Raw genomic sequence first — 26,952 nt, 5'->3', positions numbered from 1 at the left:
TCCACTGTAGGTCACACCCTGCACCTTGAGTTAGAATTGTTCCGCCAGAAAAGCACTGGTGCAGTATTAAGTACCACAAATGAGGCCTATTCGTCATAAATAACTGTAAATTAAAAGTTTTACTGTACAATGTGTGCAAGCTAGGAATTTATTCTTTGCAGCCAGACTCAGTTCTTTAATTTTGAAAAGACGGAGGCTTTTAATCAGTCTGATTTTTGTGTTGAACTTCCTGCTCACTTCACTCACAGCCGTAATGACCAGAATATGGACACACTGCACAATGCACTCTGTTTCACTTCTCTTACTCTCTCACACAACTGACCACAGAAAACCTTCTGCTAAAACTCAAACAGACCTCTTTGTGGTAATATTTTAATTATTCTTTTTGTCTCTGCTGCTTTTGTAACCTGCATTTTTAAGTTTCAGAAGACATTTATTTACTTTTTTTGTGATCTAAAAAAAAACGCAGCAAGTCAAGCGCTCCAATATGGATCACATTTATTTTTTCTTAGACACAAATGCAATTAAATAATATATCACAAACAGCACATATAAGTCTCTGGAGGGACACACAGTGCTTCTGAATAACAACACGCAGCCCCACAGATAACATCAGGACCAAGACTGAAGGCAGGAGTTTGAGAAGGGTTCGTCAAGTTCATCGACTTTCAGTTCTCTAAACGTGTTTAATCATGAATTTGGCACCGGCTGGACTTGTGTGAGGAGGAGTGACAACTGAAGGAACAGATCATGCATCATTCACTGTACTATGACTCAGAGATGTATGTATTTTAAATATCTGTGTGTAAAAGACAGATGGTATCAGATCGACTGTCAGAAGAAACAATGTCACAAAATAAGTGTTAGTATAATAAGATGCTACGACTGAGTAGCATCACTGCACACCAGAAACAAAGACTGACGCACCTTCATGCAACTCTACTGAATAAAGACTGTTAAAAAAACAAAACAGCAAGAATATGGCAACATGAGAACAGCTGTCGGAAACATGTTGTTAATATCATCAACAGTAGCAGGAATACACAGGATAGAGATTTTTCTGCCAGTTATACAGCATGAGGTATTGTCCTGTGGATAATTACACTTAGAAATGTCAACATGCAGTGTTTCTAATTTGACAACAAATATTCTTGAAAGGTTTTTGCATCACATTAAACAAATTTTACTGCAAAAATCAAAATTGGTAAGTAGTCTGGGCTGTAGCCAGGATTTTAGAGGTAATGAGGTCATCCGTTGTAGACTCCCCTCGACACTAAAGGAAGTGATTCAGTTAGATATTTATTTATATTCTAAACATGGTGGTGCTTGGATTAGGTTGCACCAACTGTTCTTAATCCATTGCTGTGTGTGTGTGTGTGTGTGTGTGTAAAGTTGTTCTTGAATTCTTAGTAACCAAAACACACTTTCAAACTTGTGATACTATTACGCCAGATTACACTTTCAAAACCTACGAAATGCTTCAGCTGAAAACTGTAATAATGTGTAAACTGGTTGCTAGGAAACATTTGTAGCACCATCCAATCAACTACGTAAACAGGAAAGTAGATGTTGCATCATGTAACATACCCTTGCATTAATTTGGTATCAGAATAGTCAAAAAAAATGAGTTCCTAACTGGAACACCAACTCAGATAGTCAGCAAAGATGTTGATACGCGAGTTGAAAAGTTGACGTTATATATGCAGAAACATGTTGGTCGTAAGTGAATGTCCAGTTCTTAGCAATACACTTTTTATTAATTCACATACTGCATGTAATTTTTTTTTGCTTACATGTAATTTGTAACATGTTTTTAGGTTGTAACCGTTAGTTGCTGTTGATGTGGACTGACCTAGATTAGTTAGAAAAGTTATTTATTGGCATTCTTCAGGTAAAGCTATATTTTAACAGTTTTAGGGAACAAAATCATTTTGTAATGTCAAGCTTCAAGCTGTTATAACTGTGATGTTTAAATGCTCTGATCAATAAAATACATCCTTCTGTAGCGTCCATGTTGTTTTCACCTTACCACTTAAAGCTCATGAACACAATAAAGTCAGAAGAACAACTTCCCAACTCTGGAAATGTGACTGTTTGAGGAGCATGTGAATGCCGCATAACTTCTGAAAACAATAGTTTTAGGAGGCCCAACATTCTTTTACAACTTAACCACCAATCCTTTGCAAATGGTGTGACTTAATGAATGACTTAAATGTTAATAGCAAGCTAATGATAGCCTTTGCTAGTTTGCTAGAAAGCAGCGAGTCTGTGTTAGAATTATTTGTGTGTAACTTGTGTTATAGATACACTAAGTTAAGTTTGAACTGAAGAACAGCTGGTGCAACACTTGAAGTAACTGTCCCAGAGCTTCGCCTCTACTGTCCCTTTAATTAGTACCAGGTTATACAGTTGTTTCCAGGAGACTTGCTCAGAACTTATTAGGAAATTAAACACATAAAATAAGGTGTTACTGAAATGCACACCATGTGTACATTTTAACTACAGAATGTAAACTTCTCAAAGGTCACTTAAATCCCCCAAATTGCCAGAAAGGATACCAAGAGCGTGACCTCAGAGTCCTCAATGGTAGCTACAGCCCTACAGGCTCTTTACTTTGCAAAATTGTTCCAGATCATCTTACTTTAATCGGTCAGTGCTGGATCCAGTTGATCAGTTTTATTCATGGGTTGAATCTTGAATGTCGATATTATCCAACGTTGGTTCAGGAAATACAGACTTAGCACAAAAACTCTGACAAAATGAAGTCACACACCATGTAAGTCTAATAATTTAAAAATAAATAGATCAAGAGACATTGTGAAATCACCATTACAAATTAAAGAAAGACACAAAAAGGAAGTAAACACCTCGGGTACACAGATTGTAGGTCCTCTCTCGTACTGCCACAGTAGCAACTCTCATAATCTTCTTGTAACAAAGCTTTTCTCTTTTCACAGGTGTGATATGTTGATATGTAAATCTGTACAAAGTCCTGACGTGCAAACAGGGAATGTAGTGAGAACTGTGTGTCTGCTGCATGTTCACTTCTCTCCCTGCACGGCTCCCATACACAGACTCCCCTCCTCCTCAATGGTCTCCAGCTCATCTGTGCGGATGGCCTGTGTGATTAAATTCAACTCCTCACACATGGTTTCATACCGGTACGCCACACGGATGTCGGGGACGTTGGTGCGCCTGATGTCGTTACTCTCCTGCCCCTCCAGGATGTAGTGTGCGCCGAGCCAGGAGCTTTTCACCTGATTTTAAAGAGGAATAAAAATCAAACTTTCGGCAGAACAACACACTGAGGAGAGTGTTGTATATTGTAAACAAGTAAAACTGGATAATATGTAATGTATAAAAGATAAATGATACCTTATGAGAGAATCCACTCATCAGCACACTGTTTCTGGCCAGTTCACACATGTCGCAGGAGCTCAGCTTCCACACCTGAGCGGCAATGCTGTACTCTTCCATCAAGGGCTCCTACACACAACGCAAAAAAATATATACACCGCTTGCTAGTGGATTTTTAACAGCAGGTGCATTTTAATGACACAGTTCCCAAAGTTCTGTCTCAGATAAGATGCCAGAAGACGAAATTGCGAATCTTTACTGTTCACCAAAACAAACTCTGGACTGAGAGGATTTATCATCTGACACTGATTTAAGAAGGAGTCAGTTTTCACATTTTAGAGGATTGACTACAGAGAAACTCTAAAGTGAAGGATGATACAAGTGAATGGCTGTGCATGCTGACCTTGGTGAAGTGGAACTGCAGAGGGTCGTCTGTGGACAGAGAGACCATGAGGCCTCTGGACAGGTACTCTGGCAGCGGGTTACGGTGGTAGCTGAGGAACAGGCTGTTATTGCTGAGAGGGGACATGGCGATACCTATCTGGGCCAAGTAGTACAGATACTGCAGTACAGGAGCCTGCAGGGACATAAGGCATAATGTTGGTGCTGTTACAAACAATCAGTCCTCAAGAAGTATATTAATACCACTGCCCTGATTTTCCATGAGTGAGATGAACAAACATAAGTCAGATGATTTAGCTGAGTTGAGGCTTTTATTAAATCATTTCCATCATTTCCTCACAAACTCTCTGACTTATAAACTCTGAAAATGAAGCAGCTGTTGTGATATTGAGGTCACACCTTTCTGAGCAGCAGACCGTGAGAGATATTCTCTGACAGCATGAAACCAGACACCAGGTGATGGATCGGCCCAGCCTCCCCACAGTGAGGACGAAGGACGAGCGTGTGAAACCCCCGCAGCCTGGAACGCAAAAGACACAGATACTATGAGGGTTACTTCAGCGGATTCAAGAGGAGAACAGATTTTCAGCTTTGTTTGGGATGTAAACAGTCAGCCAAAGTGTAGTCTGCTTAAATGAACATTCACTGTTCTTCCCCAGTGACTCAAACATAAAAACAGATGACAGATACAGGGGAACACATGAATCCCAAAGGATAAGAGCGTATTTTGTGGTCCGTTACCTTTTGTATCAGTATTATGGAGCTAATCTGCTCACACACACACATATGCACAAAATGTCCTTGTTATGAAGGTCTTTGTATTCTGATTTTAATGTGGTGAAGTGGAGACAATTTGCTATCAAATGAGTTCAGGATGAATTCAACATATATGTCTTTTATATAGGGATGGCGCTTAAGAACCAGTTCCAAACTGTCTGATCCATCTGCAATGTATGCCTCCAAGCTTATCGATTTTCTTTTATTGATGCTGATATGTTTTTCTGACGATTGTTCATTGCAAAACAATGACATCAAACTCATGTGTCCACGCTGCTGGAAACTTGCAACAAAAGGGAGTCATAGCTGAGAGGAACGGAAGCAGTTCAAAGTGTGGTTTCATGTCAATGAACCACAGGTCCTTAAAATCTTTTAAAGTTTGTGAATTCGAGGCCAAAAAATCAAAGCCTTGGAAGTTAGACAAGAGTCAATGAAAGTGCTTGAATTTATATGTTTTTATAAAGGAAAAGAAATGGAACTTCTTTTGATATTAGGCTACGTTCTGCTGTCTGCATGTGTCTCCTGTAGTTGCATCCTTGTTTCACGCACCACCTGCCTCAAGAAAGTGTGACACACACATACTTAGTGATTAAAGTCAAATGATGATGTGCAAGAAAGCTTGTATTCAGTGAATCCATGTCTCAAACTATGCTGTGTTGGCTTCTTTAATCCTAAGTAAAGTCCTTGAAATTTTATGTTTAAGAACGTGTGGGAGCCCTGATTTCAAGAGGATAGATGACAACAGTGCCACCCATAATGTCTGTAAAATGACAAGTTCAAATAACGGTATGCTGAAACATCTTTTTACGCAGCAGAGACTTTAACTCCAGGAATGCCATGGACATGACACTCTATGCACAAGTGATTCTGCTTCCCGACTGAGCAGCACATCGGTTATGGAGGGTAAATATCCTACGTTACAATAACAATAGCGCCATGCAGGCAGGCAAGGCACGGCACATTTTTCTGGGACTAAAAAAAAACCCTAAGTGAAAATAAATGCTTTGCAAATATTTCATCCATTTAGATAATGACAAACATGATGTTGCTACAAATGAAAAATTCATCAGGAATCAATATGGGAATCGATAAGAATCAAAACAATAAGCCAAACTGATAATGGCCCTAGTATCACTAAAATATTATTAATTCTCACCCCTACATCTCTTTTCCCTAAACAAACATTCTCCCTTTCTCTGATCAAAAATCTAAATTATTTTTTTTATGTATTATAAATTGCAGCTAGAAAAATGTAAAGGAAAACAAATTAAAACTGACATGTTAAAGGGTGAAATTATAATGAAATCCTACTGTACGAGATTCGGACATTGCAATTAAATATAAAAAAGACAACGTTAAACCTTTGGGAAGAAAAGGTTGTTGTTCCATATTTATTTGCAAATTAACTGTAATCTGTCTTGGATATATATACAATTATATATCTGGTTTGTGTCTCAGGGATAAAAAATTATATTGAGTGGTTTAAAATTTTAGTATAAGTAGTAGTAGCCTCAGTAGTAAGATTCATTCATTAACAATAAGTTAAGCAAGTTTTCTGACACTGAAACCCCTCAGTTGGGGCAAAAATATTTTTTCTCTATATATTCTTTTGCAAAACTGTGAAAGCATAAGAGGTACATATTCCTCCCCAACACTTCATACTTTTAAAGAATCTTCAAACAAGTCTATACATTGAATCTGAGAATCAGTAGTACCACCTAATTGTGATCACCCCTGCCCTGACCGTAAACACTTGAACATATAGTCACCGACTGCTGTCTTTAACAAAAAGCAGATAACAGCAGCCACTTGGACTGAGGTGTAGTGACGTACCTGCGCAGGTGATTCAGCACAGTCATGTTTGCATACATATAGTAGAGGTAGTAGGAGTAGGGCGGGTTGTCCTCTTCTGTCCAGTTAACGGGCAGCGGACTGTCCAGGTTGAAGATATGTTGTTCTGGTTTCGACTCATCATCCACACTGTCAAAACCTACAACCTATGCAAAGGACGAACGACAGATCCATGAAATCATCTGAGGTCTGAATACATGTGAATAATTTAAATTCATGACTGCACTGCAAAAGACTTCATACGTGCTGAAGGAAGAGGTGCAGCTCTGGATGGCTGCCAGGGTCGACTGTGACCTCAAACAGAGGCGTGAAGATATTCTCCAGCATCTCTTGGAAGTTGCACAGCTGCTTCTTCGTGTGGTAAACATCACTGTGAGAGAAATATACCAATCAGGACATCAGCTGTGATACTGTGGTTGTATTGATGAAAACTTACCTTTGTTGTGATCTTTTTAATTGTGTATGCTGCAGGTATTTAAAGATGCTTAGCGACTGCTGTGGCTGTTTGTAAACATCAATACAGGCTACTCAGTGTTGGAAGAGTAGCCAGGTATTTGAAATAAAAGTAAAAGTTTAAAGATCGTCTACTTCTTACTCTATCCACAGACTGGGACATTTAATACTACGCCAACATGTAGCATTTAATGTTAACGTTAACAACTGTCTTTTCTGTTGGGTGGCTTTATCTATAACGAATCATCATATCATTAACTGATCCTATGATTTGTGTGTAAATTTAAAACATGTATGGTAACTAAAATATCTTGTAGGGGAGCAGAAGTGTAAAATGACATAAGGCTGAAATGCCTCAGTACTGCATTATCACACTTCCCACCACTGGGCTTACTCACAAGAGTCGTGGCACTTGCACAAGCCAGCGCACATTGCTGGAGTAGACCCGATGCTTGACCGCCCACTTGGCCAGTTTATCCCACTCGTCTCTGGAGCGCCCGTATATCGACAGCCTGAGCTCCACGTTCTGGTACTTGCTCTCCTCCAGGTCTGCCATCACCTCCTGAGGGGCAGTGACACAAACAGTCAGCAGGGGGCGCCTGTGTCTCATGCACGTGTTCAGCAGGTATTAGTAGTCATGGATGGGTTTAAAGTGCAAAATGTACACCTTAATAATGTGGCCAAAATATTTCCCCTCAATGTGGTTGTCTGTCTTGATGAAGATCTCTCTCAGGATGGACTCGCCAATGGGATTGTATTTGGCATTGAACTTGTCAAAGCGATGAAAGGTGTTACGGTCCTGCAAGAAGAGCCGAACCAATGTGATTCAAACAATCTCTGCAGTCTGGTTGAATCATTATTTGTCATATCAAAAGCATGGTTCATTTTTTAACCAAGGATTAGCTTTTTATCTATCCTCTCCATGGGCGTTACTTACTGCATGCATGTCAAGGGTGTCTACGCTCAGGTCAAAGGCTGTCAGGTTCATGGACTCAAACACCTCCATGAGCGTCTGACCCTTGCCTCTTTCCACATGCACAATCTCCTTAGGATACTTCTTCATGGCCCTTTTGATAAAACGCAGAAGGTGCTTCTGGTTCATGCAGGATGAAGCGTGAATGTGGGTGTCGACCTGTAAAACAATCCAGACATAAATCACTTATTGGAGTCTGGTTCTGGGTTACAATAAATAATTCTGATAAGGCTCAGAAGAAACAGCTCTCAAGTTCACCTTACGGATATTGTAAAAGTCTCGATGGGGAACTTTCTTTTGTGCTGCCAGCTCTTTCATCTCATTCAGCAGGATGTGCATCTGGAACTTGGAGCTGAGGTACTGCAGACGACGGTAGCAGAAGGACTTTCTGTGACAAACGAAAAGAAAATAATTGGTACTTTCTGAGATAGGCTGAATATGTAGCTCAGATGGTTCAAAAAGGAAAGAGCCGACAGAGTCCTTTGATAAACAATATTTAATGGTCAAGTATCATAATTTTAAAGGGGACCTATTATGTTCAATTTCAGGGGTTATACTTCTATTTTATGTTTCTACTAGAACATGTTTACATGCTTTAATGTTCATAAAACATTTTCCTCATACTGTCTGTGCTGGAAAACCTGTCTAATCCTGCACTTTGAATTGACGCACTGATGACACTTTACCTTTTTATTGTTACTATGTTACTGTGCCTGACCTGTTTGTCTGTTTTGTGTGGATGAAGCCAAATCATCACTTAAACTGTGAACCAAATCTACCTTCGGGTACAAATAAAGTTACCTTACCTTACCTTACCTTACCTTACCTTACTGTGTATTAACGCCTGTCTCTTTAACTACCCTCTTGAAAAAGCCCAGGCTGCTCTGATTTGTCTGCATTTGCAAGTCTTCTGTATCTCAGTGTCTCTGTACCATCATTGCAGCTGGGAATGACTGTAACAGAGAACAGTGGCACTTTCTCCCATGAAAACCTCCTAATAAAAGCTTCTAAACACAACCAGACATGTTCCAACAGAAATATAATCCAAAATTGGGGAGAAATTAACAACATGGCCAACCAAGATTACATGTCTCCCTGATGTTAGCATGCAGCTACATGTAGCAGTGTACCTGCAGCTGGGATATGACTGTAGGGTGATAACATACAGCGGCATATTCTACTGTGGAAATCACAAGTTAAAGCTCCTCAATTGGGGAGAAATTAACAACATCAGCAACCAAGATTATGTGTTTCCCTTAGCATGTAGCTACATGTTGCAGTTTAGTCTTGTAATGTAAACAGTTGCAGTAGTGCGCCTTAAGCAGATGACTATAAAGAAATCCGTTATGATCTGACGTTAGCTTGGCTCGAAAGTAGAAAAAAAACCCTGCTGGAAACAGAAATTTCAAAGTAGTCTGAAGTTTGAGGCTTTTGCTCACAGGGATTACTTTTACATACGTTTACCTCATTATTTTTAACTTTGGCCATGTTTATTACGAAAATCAGACGTTGTAACATTTTATATATGACAAAAAAAAAAAGGAAAAACATAAAAGGTCCCCTTTGAAAAAATTAAGTTTGTAATACACACACTGCTCTGTATTCACAAATAAGGAAAACATACACTGGTCCATTGATAATGAGGGCCATCATGACGTTCATATCAGCGATGTACTCCTGCAGGTCTGGATATGGCAGCTCCAGCTCTGTGCTCCTGTAAGCACCATCACAACATAAGCAGGAAACTCTGTGCTGCCAACAAAATGTGTGACACAAGTCTATAAACACACACAGAGGACTAAAAGATAGAGCATGCGAGTGATTCATCTTAAATATCTCACTTTTCCATAATGTTCCTCATCGTGTACACATGCATGACACCATCCACCATCTTGCAGCCGTAACCCATGTCATGGGGCATGCTGGCAGGGTCCTGGTTCTCATAGGGGTGTGTTTCAGAAACAGGTGGGTGCACTGTGGCATCTGAGAGGAGACAGAATGTGGCACTGTGTCACGGCTCTGAACGAGGTGGGAACGCACATGCAAGTGAGGTCTGATTTAAACAGCCGGCACGCTGTGAGGGACCAGTCAGGGGTGTGTGACAGATGGATTGTGAAATCTGTGGGTGTACCTGGTTATATCTTAATGTGAGAGTGCGGCACATGACACTGGACATGATTTATATTCACATACCAATATGAGATTACTAATTCATTTTTAAAAGACTATTTTTAGGCCTTTTTTTGCCTTTTGATGGCAGGGGTGAAGAGTGACAGGGTAGGAGGGAGAGACAGGGGCAATGATGCACAGAAGGGCCACAGGTCTGAATCAAACACGGGCTGCTGCAAAGGATACACACTCACTCTACCAGGTGAGCAAGATGTCACCCAGATTACCAATATATTGCTGAACTTCTCTGCCCCTGTTCCAGCTCTCGACCTCTCAGATCCTCTGAACATTGTCTTTTAACTGTGCCGCGATCGAGGCTGGTGGGTAAGGGAGATCGTGTCTTTGCAGTAGCTGCTCCAAAGCTTTGGAAAAGCCTCCCACTCTCAATTAAATCCTCCCCCACCACTGACACTTTTAAGACAAATCTTAAAACGTACATGTTTTCAATGGCCTTTGGTTGTCACGTTAATGGGAGTATGCATAGCTGCTTGTAAATGGGAATATTAGTGGAATATTTATTTTCAGTGGCCATCTAAACAGCTTAGTAGGAACACTGTCTTTTTCAGAATAAGGACAAAAACCGGAATATTTTGTGCACGCAAACGTAGAGAAGCAGTAAATCCTCAAATCTGAGGAGCTGAAACCAGAAGATGTTTTGAGATTTGCTTGATAAATTACTTAAATACTTTTAATCAACCACCTTTAAATTACCATAATTGTCGGAGATTAATTTCCTATCGCCTAATCGTTTCAGCAGAAAACCAGGGCCTTGTTTTTGTTGGGTTTGCATGACAGTTTTTCAGTGTACAGTATGTGAGGCTATCACCGTGGTGGTGAACATGAGCACATGTTCAAGTGTACCTGCAGTGGCTCCAGTCTCTGGGATCTCCTCCTCATAGATCTCTAAGTCCAGAGGTCTCTCACTCAGCTCCTGCAGGTAACGAGCCGTGGTCCTGCAGAAACTCTGCAGCGACAGACCCATATACTTCTGCCTGATGAACAGAGCTTTCACCACACATTTGGCTGCATCCAGCAGATCTGTGAAGGGGACCTTGATGAAAGAACAAAAGAATGTTCATGAATAACACAGATAAAATAGGTGTCTTTATCAGAGAGGAGGTGTTATCGAAATGTGAGGAAAACCATGAAAAAAATTCTGCGTGAGGTGCTTCTACTGAGAAAGACTTCTTGCATTACTGGGACTCTGACTTACCCCACATTTCTCCTCTCCAGAAATAGAGACTCGCTGGTACTCTCTCTCTGGAACCAGCTCTCTCTCCTGCAGGTCAGGTGCTTGGCTCTGCTCCTTCATGTATCTTAATAACAAAAAACAAACAAATGATTTAAATTATTTTCCATTCTCGTAGTTTCAGATAAACATACTGAATAACAAGAACACTGCTGCATACGGCCGAGGGAAACACTCACTCGAGATCTGTGGCACTGTCAGTCTTCATGAACTCCTGTTTGGCTCGCAGGAGGATGTCAGGTTCATATCTGAGCACAGAGAAGCTCATCATTGTTTCAGATCATCAGAGCACACTCTAAACAACCTTCTTACTTTTCTGGCACTTACTTGACATCCTGGCTGATCTGTCGCTCAAGTCGATGACGTCTCTCCTCCAGCTGTTCGATGGGGCTATCCTCGGGAAATTCATAGGGGGCACTGCGCATCTCACTCTCTGCCAGAGTGCGGGAAAACAGCTCCTTCACACAGACAGCAAACAACATTATGAAAGTCTACACATCCAGCCACAAATCAGTTTAAAGTTAATCTCAACTTTTTAGTTTATTAATCCACTGAGCACTAACCTCAGCAATCTCCTTGTACTTCCCGTCCATAGATGTACGCAGGTCTATAGATTGTTTCAAGGCCACAGGGATCCCAGGCAAGGAATGCTGGGTAGTGAGGAGGTGGCGGGCACCACGGAGTTCAGCTGGCGATAAAGAGGAGGAGAAAGAGGGGGAAAAGTCATAAAATGAGTGAGAAAACTATGAATCTTTGGAAGTATTGAAGAATGTTTCACCTAAAATAATCTCAGTCTTAATTTGAGGCTCAGCACATTAAAGGGACAGTTCACTCCCAAATCAAGAGATCAGATGTATCAAATGTAATCAGATATATTTTTTGGCACTTTGAGCACCACAAGTCAAGCCATCTAGTACTATTATAATCAAGACAAGGCAGACATCTCTACGACTGATATCACCACCACTCAGCAACTCACATCAAAACAATGTAGACTGAAAAACAGCGCTACAGGTAAGAGGGAAAATATGCTTGATTTTGGGTTGAACTGTCCCTTTAAGGCCTTAGTATCTTGTAATTATAGTCAGAAAAGTAAGTCCCTATTTCAGTAGCTATACAAACAGACACAGCAACTAATTTCAGTTCAGAAAGATCATGAATCAGCCTTGCTTGCAACAGCTGCATCCCATTAACTGTCAATGAGATTATCAACCTTGATAAAAATAGAAAACATCCTCTCATTTCAACCGGCATGGAAAAAGTAATCTAGACGACTGTGAATCAGCTAAGCTAAATCAGTTTGATGAGAGCACTCTGTCTTTATTGTTTTTCATTCCTTCCACGAATAATTAATTCACAGTGACCAAACAGTCTGCAGAGACTTGTTGTTCCTCCATCAGTGGGCCTTTACACAACAGTGGAGGTCTGAGCTCAGTGGCTGTTTATGCCTCAAGACACAATGGACCATTCAGGTGCGGAGCCCATCAGCACATACACCGGCTAATACCCTCCATTGTTGCCACTGCAGGACTCATGTTTGATACAAACCCAGCAGTCATAGAAAGGAAAGAAAGGAAAGTGACTACTGGGTATGGTCATTGGAAAAAAGACTTGGGAGAAGGACAGCTGGTGAGTGGATGCTCAGAGGGACGGTTGTCAACAGCGATGAAGAAAACAGAGATGTTGGACAACAGTGAGAGGAGACAATGCCTTCACTGCTGTGTTCCCCCCCCCCCCCCCCCCCCCGCCCCCCCCGGGTGTATATTTAGCAGACTGTCCACAATGATAATAATCTTTCCCCTTGAAACGATGCACCTGCCACTGAAATATTCATCATCCTGGTAAATATTTCATCCCGTGTGTGCCAGAGTGTCACTGGGCCTGTCATCAGTCAGCTTTTATAGACCATACACACAGGAAGGTCATACTGTAGGATACCTGCCGTCCGTATTGTCTTTGTACTACTGTGCCCCGTCTAAATTAAGAGTCTGACTTATTTAACACAGCATGTCTGAGTCTGTCTGCTCTGTGGGGACGGTAAAGGAGACCAGAGAGGCCAGTTAACTGGGCCGATTAGGCCTCGACAAAAAGCTTCATTAAAGGTACAAAAACACTTGAAGAGGCATTCAGAACAGGGGCTATAAAGAGAAAAGAGGTGTTGGTGTTACCATTGGCCCGACCACAACTATTCACATTATTTTATCACCTTCTGCTTAACACTGTCCAATCAACACATCCCACTCAACAAGTCTGCCTGCACCACAAGGCAGACGTCAAAACATACACAAGTATTTCAGACTGAAACACTTCAGCGCACACGAAGGGAAACACAAATTTCGCCAGTGTATAAATATCCAAGTTGACTCGTTCTTTGACCTTTTAAAAGGCAGAATAATGGAGGTCCAGCATTGAGCTTTAAGTCTGAGTAAGTTTAAATCAAACAAATGACACACAAATGACAATTTAATGTCCAAGGAGATCACTTCTACATTTCATCGGTTCATCAGTGAAGTAGTTTCAAAATAAGACACGAAATGACATGGAGTGGTCTTTCCTAAATCTGGTCCTGCTTGCGAAGTAGATCTGTTAATTTCAGACAAGTCTTAGGAAATTACTTTACGTCAGTTACATTAAGCACATTTAAGCCCACCTAACTCTAGTTTTAGTGATGCATAATCATCATAATCAAACACCTGTCGACTATGGCTATTCCCAAGCAGCGCATGTGCTGCTAGGAAACATTGTTAACATTGTCCCGCTGTCTTACTAATGTGCAGCTAATCATTAATCATTCAGGGTGACATTATTATAAAGGATGAGGACAATCGAGATATGAAAATGAATAGAGCTGTACAAAAGAGGCATGTCAGTAATTGACTGACAGCAGCTGGCAGGTGGAGCTCCACAGGTAACGTGAAAGGAGGGAGAAAGTAGACAAACTTGGCTGCAGCTTACAACTCATGAATGAACAGTCGGTTCTTAGCAGCGGTACTAAGAGTGAGGACCATACCAGCGTCTGAATGGACCGAAGTGACATTTGCAGTTAAGTTTATATGCTGGTGCATAATTTTCTAGCAGCTAATTTTCTAGCTATCTAGCGTGATAACTGACATTGGCAGTGCACTTTTCACAGGTGAACTTCTGTTTGGTCGCTCGTTCAACAAGCTGAGGTGAAGGATTAGCAGTGTGTTCATGTTTGCAAAGCTATCTGAATAAAAAGGAAACTTAAGCAGAAAAGCTAATGTAGAGTTTCAATAAAAAACGTTTAAAATATTTAAGGCCTCTGAGGGGCGAATGACGAGTACTTTTCAGACGCGTTTCTGGGCAACAACAATTTTGTGTGGTGACCCATTTATTTTCAGATGTGCTCACCTTCCCACGGGTAAAACATCATCTTTCCATAATTCATCTTAGGTAGGTTTCCACTTAACAGTTTCAGAGTATATCACAAGTTAGTGTCCAAGTTTCCATTCATCAATTTTAGTTTCCATGCTACAAACTATTCATGCTGCCATACTTCACTGTCAAAAAACTGTTTGCTTACTCTGTCACACACCTGCTGCTCATCACCTGCACCTTACCTATATTACTTGTGTTTTCCTGCTCTAGTGCACCAACCCATGTACAAACAACAAAACTGCATCAACAGTAATTACATGTAGTCACCATTAGTTAAACATGAATCAGAACAAATACAGGCTATTATCAGGCTGCTGATATACAGAAATGGCGAGACTTTGACTTAAAGCCTGCCCCTGATGAGACGCAAGATTTACTTCCAGTCTCAGTGAGAAGAAAGCTTAAGCCAAGATGGTGCAACTCACTTCAGCAATCAATGAGTTGAACTTAATAATTGTTTGATTCATTTTTCAAGCAAAAACATCAAAGCTTCCCTTATTCCAGCTGCTCAGTTTTGAGAATTTGCTGTTTTGTCCCCGCATTATATAAATACAAATTCATAATTTGGGGGGTTTGAACTTCTGGTGGGACAAAACAAAAAACTTAAAGACTTCATCTGAGAAGTTAGGGCTGTATCATAGACCTTTTGTGAACAAATAATCAGTACTGACAATAATCGTTACTTGAAGCCCTAGTCAAAAATTCAAATGTGAAAGAACAAATGTGTTTTCTGCAAACATTACGGAAGAAATTCTATTGGACACATTTTGTAAATAACTGATATAAATAAAAAATAACACTATTAAAAGAATACTATTGTGGGTCATGGCCTGATATAATATCCATCTTGAATTAATAAAAATGAGAGCACATGCTGTGATGCCAAACTGTCACCCAGTGTCAGTCACAAAGTCCACAAAGTCAAGCCACAGATAGACGCTCCTCTGGTGATAGGAGGGACCACGTCTGTGTAATGTAATGGCTGGCTAAGACATTATCTCTGCTGTCCGTTTGGGTCCACATCAATTTGCTGTGATAACAGTGGACACTGGTGTGGAGGACAAGAGGCGACCAGCGGCAAAGACATCCATGCTGGGCCACAGCAAAGCCGAGCCTAGCCAAGCCTACCGGGCCCGGAGCTAATCCCCTAATGGCTGCTATATTTGGATCGGTAGCATCTATGGTTACATAACAACTCATCCCCCCCCCCCACAGTTGGAGAGCAAACCACTCAGAAATTAAAGTCAGCCACGTTTCACTTGAACATATACCACATAATCTGGGTGGCGGAAGCTTTTATTGATCTAATAGGAGCAGGGGGAAAGCAGCAAAATGCAACATGAGTGAAACATGTGGAATCAGATAGTTCAAGCCATCATCTTCCACACTCTCAAAAAGAGGTCAAATAGTATCAGCTTGCAGAGGGACTTCCATTGCATGCATATTTCAGTAGCAATACAGGGAGCTGTGGTCTAACTCAAACCGGATGGTGCGGTGTAAAAGCTCCTCAGGGATGAGATTACAAGTGGAAAGTTATCTGAAGCCTTCACAGGCCAGAGGGGACCAAGACGTCAGGGCTCAAGAGACATCGTGTGGAACCTCATCTGCAGCACTGTCAGTCAACAAGAATCCCTGTACATACAACTCCCTTTCTTTAACCCCTACTTTCTCTGTTTTCTACCACCACGCAGGCCGTGCATCATCAATCTCCGTCTACCTGCTTCCATTGATGATACAGATTTGGTACTCAGCCCAGAAGTAATGCCAGTGAATCACAGCCTCGGTGGCAAATGTCTCACAGCAAGAACCACTACTTACTCACAGCTCACATATGTCAGTGCTGCCGGGAAAGCAGGAATGTCAAAATAAACACTGGAGGTTCATTCTGATAAGTCATAGTTTTGTAAGACTGGGTATTGTTTGAAATTTGTCAATACTAGTGCTACAACACCACCTCAGTTTCAGTATGGATAACAAAATCGTACTTTCTCAATACCTTACTCTAACGAATAAAAATGTTTTTTACTGGGAAAAAAACCAAACATGTTTCAATTTAACAAAAGAAGGTATAAGTCTTAAATATTACAAGTTGTCGAAACACAAGGACGTGTGAAGGAATTTTGCCTAAATAAAATGATCTAAATCTGGCTTTATTTTGATTTAATTCAGGAACTATATAGAAATAAGATTACAAATTTCACCAGGCGCTTGAAGCCATTTTTCAGTATTTGAGAGTTTGGGCTTGAAAAACAAGACAAATTCAATATCTAGCCCCAGTTTTTAACGCCAAAGTATCAAATCAAAGTAGTTTGGCTTCCACAACTAACACATATGAAAAATCAGATAGAAAATGTCACTTAACACTCCAGTGTTTCACACAATTCAGCATAACAAGCTAAAATTGACTGCTCACTATCACGTATCAGTGTCATGTCCAAAGGACAAACACACACGCATGGCAAGGAGAACGCAGCGGGATTTAATGAAGCTCTTCTGCTCCAGCACGCTGAAAGGATGCTCTGAAAGGATGCGTACTTCTCCAGTATCTCTCAATGACTCTGCATCAAACAGCTTACATCTCTCAAGAAGTGTAATCAAAATCTTTGGTTCAGTCTCTGCAGTTACATGAACTGAACGTCTGCAGGCTGATGCTGGTATTCAAGTAGAAACTTCTTTACTGTGTTTCCTCTACTGCTGTCAGCCCTCTCAGTTGAACCATAAAGAGAAGAAATGCTAAAAATACAAAGGCAGGATGCCCACCGGCCATAAAAACAACGTTCTCGATCAGATTCCACAGTTGCAGGTGTAGTCAGCACTCTGTATCGATCTGCTCCACTTCTTTGTGCATAGTTGCACCTTTACACCATCTCCAAAAGACATGAGAAAGCTAGTTTGTGGGGCAATCAATCGACACACATTCTCCTCAGCACACTAAAGACAGCAGTGCTCAGGGCTATAACACAAAGCCGTCAAGGGACAGGCAGAGGAGAGTGGCACTGAGTGTGGAAGAGGGAAAGGAAAAGAGGGGGGAGGGTTAGAGGAGAGGAGAGCGTTATTTGTGCTTTTGCACAGGATGAGGGTAGTGGAGCGTACCTGTCTCCTCAGAGCCTGCGTTAACCAGCAGCTCGCAGGGCCGAGAGAGGAGAGAGAGACAGAGAGAGGGAGAGAGAGGCTGTCCTGGCAGGGAGATGGAGCATGCCAAACAGCAAATGGCCCAGGATGGCGTCTGCTGTCCTTTCAAGATAGGTTAAACATGATGGGAGGGAGGGATGGAGAAAAACAAGAAAGAAACACTTCAAACACTCAGTCAAATGACAAAAACTGGCAAAAACACGCACATACACTCTCACATAAACACACTCACAGAGTCAAAGAGTCATCTCCTCTGTTCCCTTAATCTGTCCCTGTCATACATACAAAGAGCTGGTCCAGCAGATCCATGAACTCCCCCTCACATCCCAGTGTGTGACCCCCCTCTGCTCTGTCTGCCTCCTGGTTCAGGCCAGCTGTCGCTGCACTAGCTGCCTCTGGAGCTGATCCTCCTCATTTAAATGCCTCTGACATCTATCTGGAATGTACCACAGGAGGGAGAGGAGGCGGGGGGGAGACGTCGCACGTCTCCGGCGGATGTGAGCTCTCCTGCTGTGAGTTTCTCTAACAGCACCCCCCGTCCTCTACGTTATCCTCTGTGCTGTGTTTTGCTGAGGGAACCATGTGTTCGGGATGTTTGTGTCGCCTCTGTGTGTGTGTGTGTGTGTGTGTGTGTGTGTGTGTGAATAAAATGGTGCTGGCTCAGCGGTAAGGTTGGAGATGTCATGGTCCTTTTTGGCCAGCTGAATAGAGGGAGTCTGAGGGAGACGACTGTCTAATGAATGAGACCTTGCCTCCGTGTCCTCTCACGTGAATGAAATTAAAGGGCCAGCACGTTGTCCCCATTATGGCTGCAGCAGTAATTTCTGGAACATGCTTTTCCCATGCTACAAACACAGAACTGTGTGTGCGCTAAAACTGATGAAATTACACATTAATAATTCAGTAAACTGATGCAATTTCAAGACACAGGATAATTTGTGAAATCAGTCATTGTGTTTGCAGTGTGTGAGTTTCCCTGCAGTCATATCCGTTCTCTGATTATACTTATGCACTGAGTGTAAATTTGCTCTGGATAACTGCAAAAGCTGCACACTCGAATTGCAAAAAGATTTTACTGGACTGCACTTTATTTCTGTTAAAATCTATTTAAAGCAAAGTTCTGAGTGTGTCACATCACAGAAATGTGTGTTATTAACCACTGAGAAATTTAATTTAAACAAAAAATCGGTTTCTAAATCGTTTCTCTGCTCTGCAACGCTGGAGGTGCGTCTGCACAAGAAGCTGAAATGAAGATCGAGCTGCTGAAAGCTACAGACTCTCATTAGCAGTTATCCCAGTACAACAAAGCATACACACATCCCCAAGCTGAAGAACAAGTGAGTCGCTGCGCAACAGCGTAGTCTTCTTCAGCATCTAACAGCAGAGAATGTTAGCACAACGCACACACACACATACACACACACACACACAGCAGTGAGCAGCAACTGGGTAACCATTCCAGCTAAAAGACTGTTAATACAAGTTTATACAGTCCCGGCATTTAACAAAGATGTTTATCCTTGTGTTTATTAGACTTAAAATGCTACCTTGCCATTCACACACAGGTGACAACAACACTGATGGTATGACCTCTGATGCTAGTAGTAACATAGTTCTTATATATTAGGGGAGGGGTTATGATAAGGAAGGCTCTAGTGTGTCATTGAGCAATAATTTCAGGCTGGCCCAAAAAATCTTGGACATGAAAATGGTGGAAAACAGTTTTACTCCACACTGCAGTTCAACACATTTCTCAGTATTTTCCACATGTGTAATGATGTTTGAGACAAATCTCTTAATTCACTTTACCCAGACTTTAAGATCTGGATCGAAGCTTCAAGTCAGATCAATACGCTGAAGCATTTATCAGATGTTCCTGACCTTTAATTAAGTCAAGAACAGGTTTGAAAGAATGCCCATCACTGGGAGCCTAATTGAGCTTTTCACAAGCCTTACAGACAAAACTATATTGATTAAATCTGTTGTTGGCCAAGACTGAATTCCATTAATTTGCAACCAATAAGTAAAAGAGCACAATCAACCTCAGCTTGTGTAAAGTGTTTGCACTGCCTGTCTTATCTTCTCTTGCTCAACACCGTCTAGAGTTCAACTTAAGTTGCTTAACTTAAAACTCAAAGTTAAATAGGAGGTCTTTACCTTTACCCTGACACAGAATCTTATTTAAAAATCTGTACTGTTTTTACACTTCTCGTACAAAGGATAAGGCAGGCATCACTCTATAGATTTGTTATTGTTGTCTCTACCCTGTCTGTGGCACTCAGCCCTAAGCCTGAAATGTATCCGAAATATATTTCTTAATTTTCAATAAGATTAATAATCTCAGGCACTTGAGCTTCTAGCAAATGTTTCTCAAACAGAAATAAAAAATACATTTGTTTAGGATTATTTCAGTACGCTAGAGAACATTTACAGCAGCAGGACAGTGTTTGTCAGACGGAGTCAAAATAAACTACAGCTCCTATGTTTATTGTCTTGTAGGAACATGTCAGTCAGTGCAACAGTGTGGCTCTCTGATGTGACAACAGCAGAGGTCTGTGAGACAGAGGGAAAGGCTATATTTGGCTTTGGATACACAGGTACACAAAACCAGATCAATTTATTGTTAGTTTTGGGCAATTTCGACAATCATTTTCATCCTCCTTACAAGCTTATGGAGAGAGCTGCTTTTTAAACAGGAGCAATCCAGTTTGAAAATCACTGCTGACAAACTGGACAGAAAAAACTATGAGCACCGCAGAGAGTCAAATGCAATTTGGCTATGAGCAAATTACCGCTCTGCCTATCAAGGTGAAATTACTGTTTCTTTCCAAGGCACTTAAAGCTCAAGTAGCTTTCAAGAGAACTAATCAAATATATGTGGCCCCGAGAGGAGCACAATAAACGTGACTGCTGTTCACTGATTTATCAGCTGCATTTATTCAGACCAGGCTCCATCTGATGGACGAACGCTGCATCACACACAAATCAACATGAGCTCGTCATGGTGTTAGGGACTCAGTCATTAAAGTAGTTTAGAGTTTAAAGTAGCAACAAATGCAAATACTCACAATATAGGTACAGTACCTAAAAACTTTAGGCGACTTAAAGGGGACCTATTATGCTCATTTTTTGGTTCATAATTGCATTTAAGTTTTCTACTAGAGCACATTAACATGGTTTAATGTTTTTTAAAAAAAAAGTTTTCCTCATACTCTCTATGCTGAAACAGCTATATTCACATTCTGTCTGAGACGCTCCATTTTTTTGTGCCTGTCTCTTTAAGGCCCCACTTCCAAAAAAGCCCCGTCTGCTGTTATTGGTCAGTGCTTCCAGGTCTTGCCCACCTCCCCAGCCGGGGAATGACTGTAATGAGAATAGCAGCAATTTATAGCATGAGAAATCACCAATAAAGCTTCTAAACACAACCCGACATGTTCTCGCAGGAATGTGATGCGAAATTGGGAAGAAATTTATAACATCAGCAACCAAGATTACCTGTTTTCCTAACGTTAGCATGTGGCTTCATGTAGCAGTCTAATCTATGTAATGTAAACTTGCATCACGAGCTGAAGTCCGCTTGTCCCAAAAGTAGAAAAACGTGTAAAGAGTATTCAGAATGGTCTGAAACCTGAGGTTTTTGCCCACAGGGATTTCATCTAAATACGTTTACCTTACTATTTGAAACTTTGGTCACATTTGATATGAACATCTGACATTATAGTATTATGGCCTATACTGTATATGTCAGAAAATAAGAAAAGCACAATAGGTCCCATTTAAATGCTGTACTTAAGTAAATGTACCAAGTTACTTTCTCCTACAGATTAAAAGGAGCCGACAGATAAAACACTGCAGTATTTCAACCACTAGATATTTGCTTTAATTTCAGATAATGCCTGTGGCAGCATGCACTCTACCTTTCAAACAAGGCTCTGGCTCTCCACAGTTCAGTGTGTTGCAGCAGCAGCTGGCATCAGCTTTCTTTAAAACCTCTGCATCACCACACCATTAAAATATAAGCAACAATACAATCAGAGGTGGTCCCACCCACAGGACACAAGTCCATGAGACCTCTAACAGGCTAGATGTAGGTTCATAGGGGCAGCAGAGACACAGACTACTATACAACAGTACGCAATGCAGATGCACACAAGGAGTGACTCAGCAAAGGTTATCGAAAGAGGGTGTGTTGGGGTGAAAATGCCGGTGCTTGGTCAATCATTATTTGCACAGATTGCATTACTGAGGGGAGTGACAGGAAACCTAATTATTACTGCTGCATTCATGACAAAGACTCCAACATGTGTGGCCACATAACGATGACAAAGAATGACACAAACCAAAGGAGGCGTGAACAAGATGTGGGCGAAGTACAGTGTGTTCAAAGGTCCGTCATCAGCTTCCTGTTCTGTATAAATGATCATTATGAATAACTAATTGAAAGCTATTTCATGTTTTATGTTATGACAGTATTGCTTCCTGTAGAGGTGGAAAATACTTCTATTAAATACTATACTTTTTACTTTACTAGGTTTATCTGACAGCCATAATAACTTCTTACTTTGCAGATTACAACTGATGATCAATCAATACCTTTACTGATACTTTCAGTACTTTATTTATGTTGGTACTTGTGTACTTTTACCTTAGATTTTAAATGCAGGACTTTTACTTGTACCTAACTTGATCTAGATCAATATATCCATTTAATGATCAAGGATTCAATATTATCAATGCACAGTGAGAACATCAGTATATATATTTTGTCATTTTTAAGATAGGACTTTATTTTTAATTTGCCATGGCACGTCTGTCTCTCCATTTCTTCTCAAGCACACCGTTTTCCTAAACATTTAAACAGACAATGACAAGCAGCCAAGAAAAACAACAATGAGGATATTTACTGACGTCGTCTCTTATCGATCACACACTGAACTGAATCAAATCAAAATCATATCGCGGCATTTCCTGATATTAGCAAATACTCTATTGTTGTCCAAATAATCAATAGCATATCATGATGAAACTTGTGATTTACACCCCTACTTGTAATGGAGTATTTTTCTACATTTAAGTTCAGGATCTGAATACTGCACATTTCTGTTTCAGAAATGAGAGAATCCACATTAAAGTATTAAAGAAACAACAGTTGTATTTAAAAATGTATATATTTTACTCTTGTAAAGAATTTATCGTGTATTTCATGCGCTCTCATGAGCAGTCATTATCTGCTTATGTATCTGTAAAATACTTTGTAAATTTGTTTGCAAAGTTCTATTTACATTATAAAGTTATTTGTTATAATAACTTTAATAACTATTATATCTTCAAACAGATTGGGTGTTTTTGCTATTGCTGAATCTAATAATGGCTGTTTATGACATTGTACAAAGCTAGCAAAGCAAGCAAATATACTGCTACATGAAGTTGTTCTCACATAAAATAATACATGATCAGTTTATGAAACATGAAGGATTTTTACAGGTTTAACTAATTAACTGCATACTGTATAAAGTGATACCATTTTAATGCTGCTTAAGCATTAATGCATCAGTTATAGTAATCTAATAATATAATATCTTACAGTTTAACACTGGAAGAAGCACCACCTCCTGTATAATGAGTATATTTACTTTATTTAAAATCATGAATATTTGTATTCAATTTTAACAGGATTACACGATTCATAATTACAACAGGTATCAAACTTAAAGCATATATATGATGGTAACAGCATGAAATAAAATCACAATCCTCCCCATTCCACTAACACCTAATAACAGCTCGAATAACGTCCTCCATGTCCTGAATAGTACAAAAAAGTCAGATGAGCTGAGAGTCAGGCTCAATATTAAAAGAGAGAAGGAGAGATGGCTATGTAAAAGGCAGGTTCAGAGTGATGGCTTACTTCATCAGAGTATACACTGACAAAAAGCACCAAGAACAAGACACAAACACAAAATCTTCAGTTTAACTGACAGCTCCAGAGGTATTTCAGAAAGGGGGCCTCCAAACCTTTTGAAATTGTTTATGAGTTACAAATTGAGTAGCATATCTTTTCAAGATTAAGGCAGGACATAATGTCCCTCAGCCACTGGGCATAGGCGGGTGCGGCAGCACCCCTCCATCTGATTAGAACTGCCTGTCTGGCCAGCAGAGAGGCAAAAGACAGTGTGTGGCGTTAGATCGCAGTCAGGTGTACATCATCCTCTCACGTAATACCAAAGAGGGCAACCAGTGGGTTGGCTTTTGATACTTAAAGCAGTTTTTGTGATGGTACTTGTGTACTTTTCCTTTAAATTCGGGACTTTTACTTGTATTAGTATTTTCTGTATTTGCCTAAGCGAAGAATCTGAAAGTCACACATTGCTGTGCTAGAAATGAAATATCAAGTTTTAAAGAAACAACATATACATTTTTACATCTGTGAATTACTTTGTAAATGTGTTTGCAAAGTGCTAATACAGTTTATAATTATTATGATTATAGACGGTGTTAGTCTTTGATATTACTGAAGGTAATACTGGCTGTGCAAATACACTGCTACATAAAGTTCTTGTCATTTGTCCTGATTTAAGTGGTTCAACAAGTGTAAAACAGCACGATGAACAGAATAGGCTAACTGGTGAGTGGGTGGCGCTCTAATCTGAGAACTACCTTCTCACAGCCAGAGAAGTGATTCACACACTGCCGTTCTCTTCAGAGTTCACTCCACAAAGCCTGCAATAACGTGCTAAATATGGACAACACTGTGCCTCAGCGCTTCACATGAAACCACACAAGACAGAGAGGAGCTGTAGCAGTATATTATGTGCACCAGGGGTCCATAACCTTTTAAAGAAAGCTGGGAGGGATTCAAACTCATTTAATGTTGATTAGATGCTGCTGTGGCCTTCCACATCTATTCCACTCTGCTGTGCTGTTCGATCAGTTCATTAGACTGGATCCAAAGTTCAGGATTCTTACTGAAACAATCTAATACGCCCAAGTGTCGATTAAGACAATCACAAGGCAGACGAGTGAAATAAAAGTGTCAGACGTTAAATAATTTATGCTCCTGTTATGAGTGATTGCAGCAGAATCAATAATAGCAATCATTTTATTAAATATTCATCGAGCGCTTAAAGACATGATACTGGCAATTATTAAAATAGTCCGTCTAATACAATCTGTGTACTGTATCTGCAGCCTGTTTTCCCTGCATGTATTACTGTTTACACAGGCCGCACTGTATTATCTGTCCAAAACTAGATTAGTGCCCTTTTAAAAAAACAAAACAAAAGACAATGAGTCATCTAAATGTCATCTTTGCCTACTCAGATGGTTCCCTGGATGCTTTAACAACATAAAATACGAATGTTATCTTATTGTGCCTCTGCAGGGACTTTCTAAATCACACCCCGGAGACAGAATCTGTGCACAGTCCTTCATGTCTAGAAAATGGAAAAAGAACTCTGTCTGTCGAATACAATAGCCAAGACTGCCTCTCATTATTCCAGAGACTATTTACTCCTACAGAGCAATCTTTGTAATAACCACCGTCAGCTACGGAGCGAGCTATAAATGAGGGTAATCACAGAGAGCATCCAAATCGGAGGGAGGGGGGCTGGTGAATCACTCAGACCTCCAGCTGTTGCATTTATTGTCAGGGTTCAAAATCAATCTCTGAACATCTTGACAGTCACCGTAATGCCACGGCATGTCACTGTCGGTCTCCCTAGTGGGAGCATGACCTGGGTGATTTTTAAAGATACAGCATATTTTTAAGGTTTGCATGTGTTATGTAATTATAATATTTAAAAAAATCTGCCAATAGAGGGAGATTATATCATCTGCTCCCAACACAAATAGATCCAAGATATCAAGAATTAAGTGTCACTTCCTTCACACAAGTACACCAATATTTCTCATTAAATGCAGGATATTAATGTAACCTGAATCAACTTGTGAGAAAATCCATTTAGCTTGGGAGATGACACTGAATGAAGGGAGGAGGGGGTAGTTAAATGGCTGATATTTCGTCATACGGTCATTCTACGCTCTTTGTAGTTTGGATGAAAGGCTGACCAGTGTGTGCATACATCAGAGGGGAGGCTAATCCTCTCATTCAGTGGGGGATCAAGTCCCTGAGGTACCAACCTACATATTCTCTCCAGGCCACACACTGCCATCAGGCTGAAAGAAAAACACTGTCATCACATTTGTCTAAGCAACACCTGGCTGCTCTCAAGGGAAAAGCCGGTGTATATAGCACCCTGCAACATGTTTTGAAGGGGTGTCACCAGCACATGGATCCTTCAAGTTAAGACATGAAAACTTACAATGTTTGAGTTTTCACCTCACATCAACAAGTTGTGCAACATTCCAGCAACATCAAAATGGTTGCATGCAGCATTGGCTGATCCTACTGCAAATTAACATCTGTATGTATGCATGTTTTGTCATTTGTAAAAGTAAGTATGACAATAAGGGATGAAAGTAAAAGCAAAAAGCCAGCACACTGGCATGAAACTGCAGGGTGCGAATCCTCCACAAAGAGCATCTTCTGCTACTCCTCCCCAATCAACAGGTTTTCATTTCCCCAAACTACTTACAGAGAGAAAGTACTGCACCCTCTTCTGATGAGTGTTTTCTTTCACTGATAAATAATCAGTAATATAATGGTTCAAAAAGTCAGAATTCACATAACAACAACAACAACAACAGTCAAGAGCCACAGCACCCTGGGCTCATTTCATTTTATGTGACATTCCTCCTTCTGTTACAGGACCAACACACTCAAGCCGTCCTCCCTCTTCAACCCCGTACTCCCTCCACTCACCTGTGCTGGCTGCATACTGCAGGCTGCCCCGCTTCCTGAAGGGGGAGAGGGGTTTGCTTTTGGCGCCGGCTGCAGTCCCTGGGGGCAGGTTGGAGGACATGATCCCAGGTTGTGCGGTAAAGCTTGGCACGGATGGCAAAAGGAGAGCTGAGTGAGTCAGATCTGCGGAGGACGGAGCGTCGGAGAGCTACGGAGTGAGAGAGGAGGAGGAGGAGGAGGAGAAATGAGAGGAGAGGGAAGAGATGAAGCACAGATGCTGGCAGCTTGAGGGGCTTCAATTGCAGTCGGCGCGAGTGTGTATGGGAGCGTGCGCGTATGTGAGCGTGTATGCTACGTGCCTGTAAGCGGGTATTGGTTGGTCCAGCGTGG

At 40.8% G+C, this 26,952-nt stretch overlaps 1 protein-coding gene across 6 annotated transcripts; it reads right to left on the bottom strand.

Annotated features, from left to right (window-relative positions):
* Positions 1 to 484: 484 nt before the first annotated feature.
* On the bottom strand, positions 485 to 26,952 carry ampd2b (adenosine monophosphate deaminase 2b). Of its 6 annotated transcripts, none has more exons than XM_078170094.1 (19): positions 17,995 to 18,149; positions 17,724 to 17,864; positions 11,795 to 11,919; positions 11,559 to 11,689; positions 11,411 to 11,479; positions 11,196 to 11,298; positions 10,844 to 11,033; positions 9,655 to 9,796; positions 9,438 to 9,527; positions 8,072 to 8,201; positions 7,778 to 7,972; positions 7,508 to 7,639; positions 7,239 to 7,402; positions 6,631 to 6,757; positions 6,370 to 6,533; positions 4,159 to 4,279; positions 3,761 to 3,934; positions 3,376 to 3,486; positions 485 to 3,257 (listed from the first exon to the last, which is right to left on the bottom strand). In XM_078170094.1, exons 3-19 carry the CDS (start codon positions 11,822 to 11,824, stop codon positions 3,042 to 3,044), a joined length of 2,289 nt encoding a protein of 762 aa, XP_078026220.1. In that variant the 5' UTR covers positions 11,825 to 11,919; positions 17,724 to 17,864; positions 17,995 to 18,149; the 3' UTR covers positions 485 to 3,041. The 6 variants fall into 6 exon arrangements, with proteins under 6 accessions (XP_078026220.1, XP_078026219.1, XP_033485113.1 ...); XM_078170093.1 differs by having other exon boundaries at positions 17,724 to 17,859; XM_033629222.2 differs by lacking the exons at positions 17,724 to 17,864; positions 17,995 to 18,149 and adding an exon at positions 26,584 to 26,952.

Source organism: Epinephelus lanceolatus, chromosome 8 (genome assembly GCF_041903045.1).
Source record: "Epinephelus lanceolatus isolate andai-2023 chromosome 8, ASM4190304v1, whole genome shotgun sequence".
Taxonomy (NCBI): Eukaryota; Metazoa; Chordata; class Actinopteri; order Perciformes; family Serranidae; genus Epinephelus; species Epinephelus lanceolatus.
Note: the sequence above shows the minus strand (reverse complement) of the source record. Positions and strands in the feature narration are given on the sequence as shown.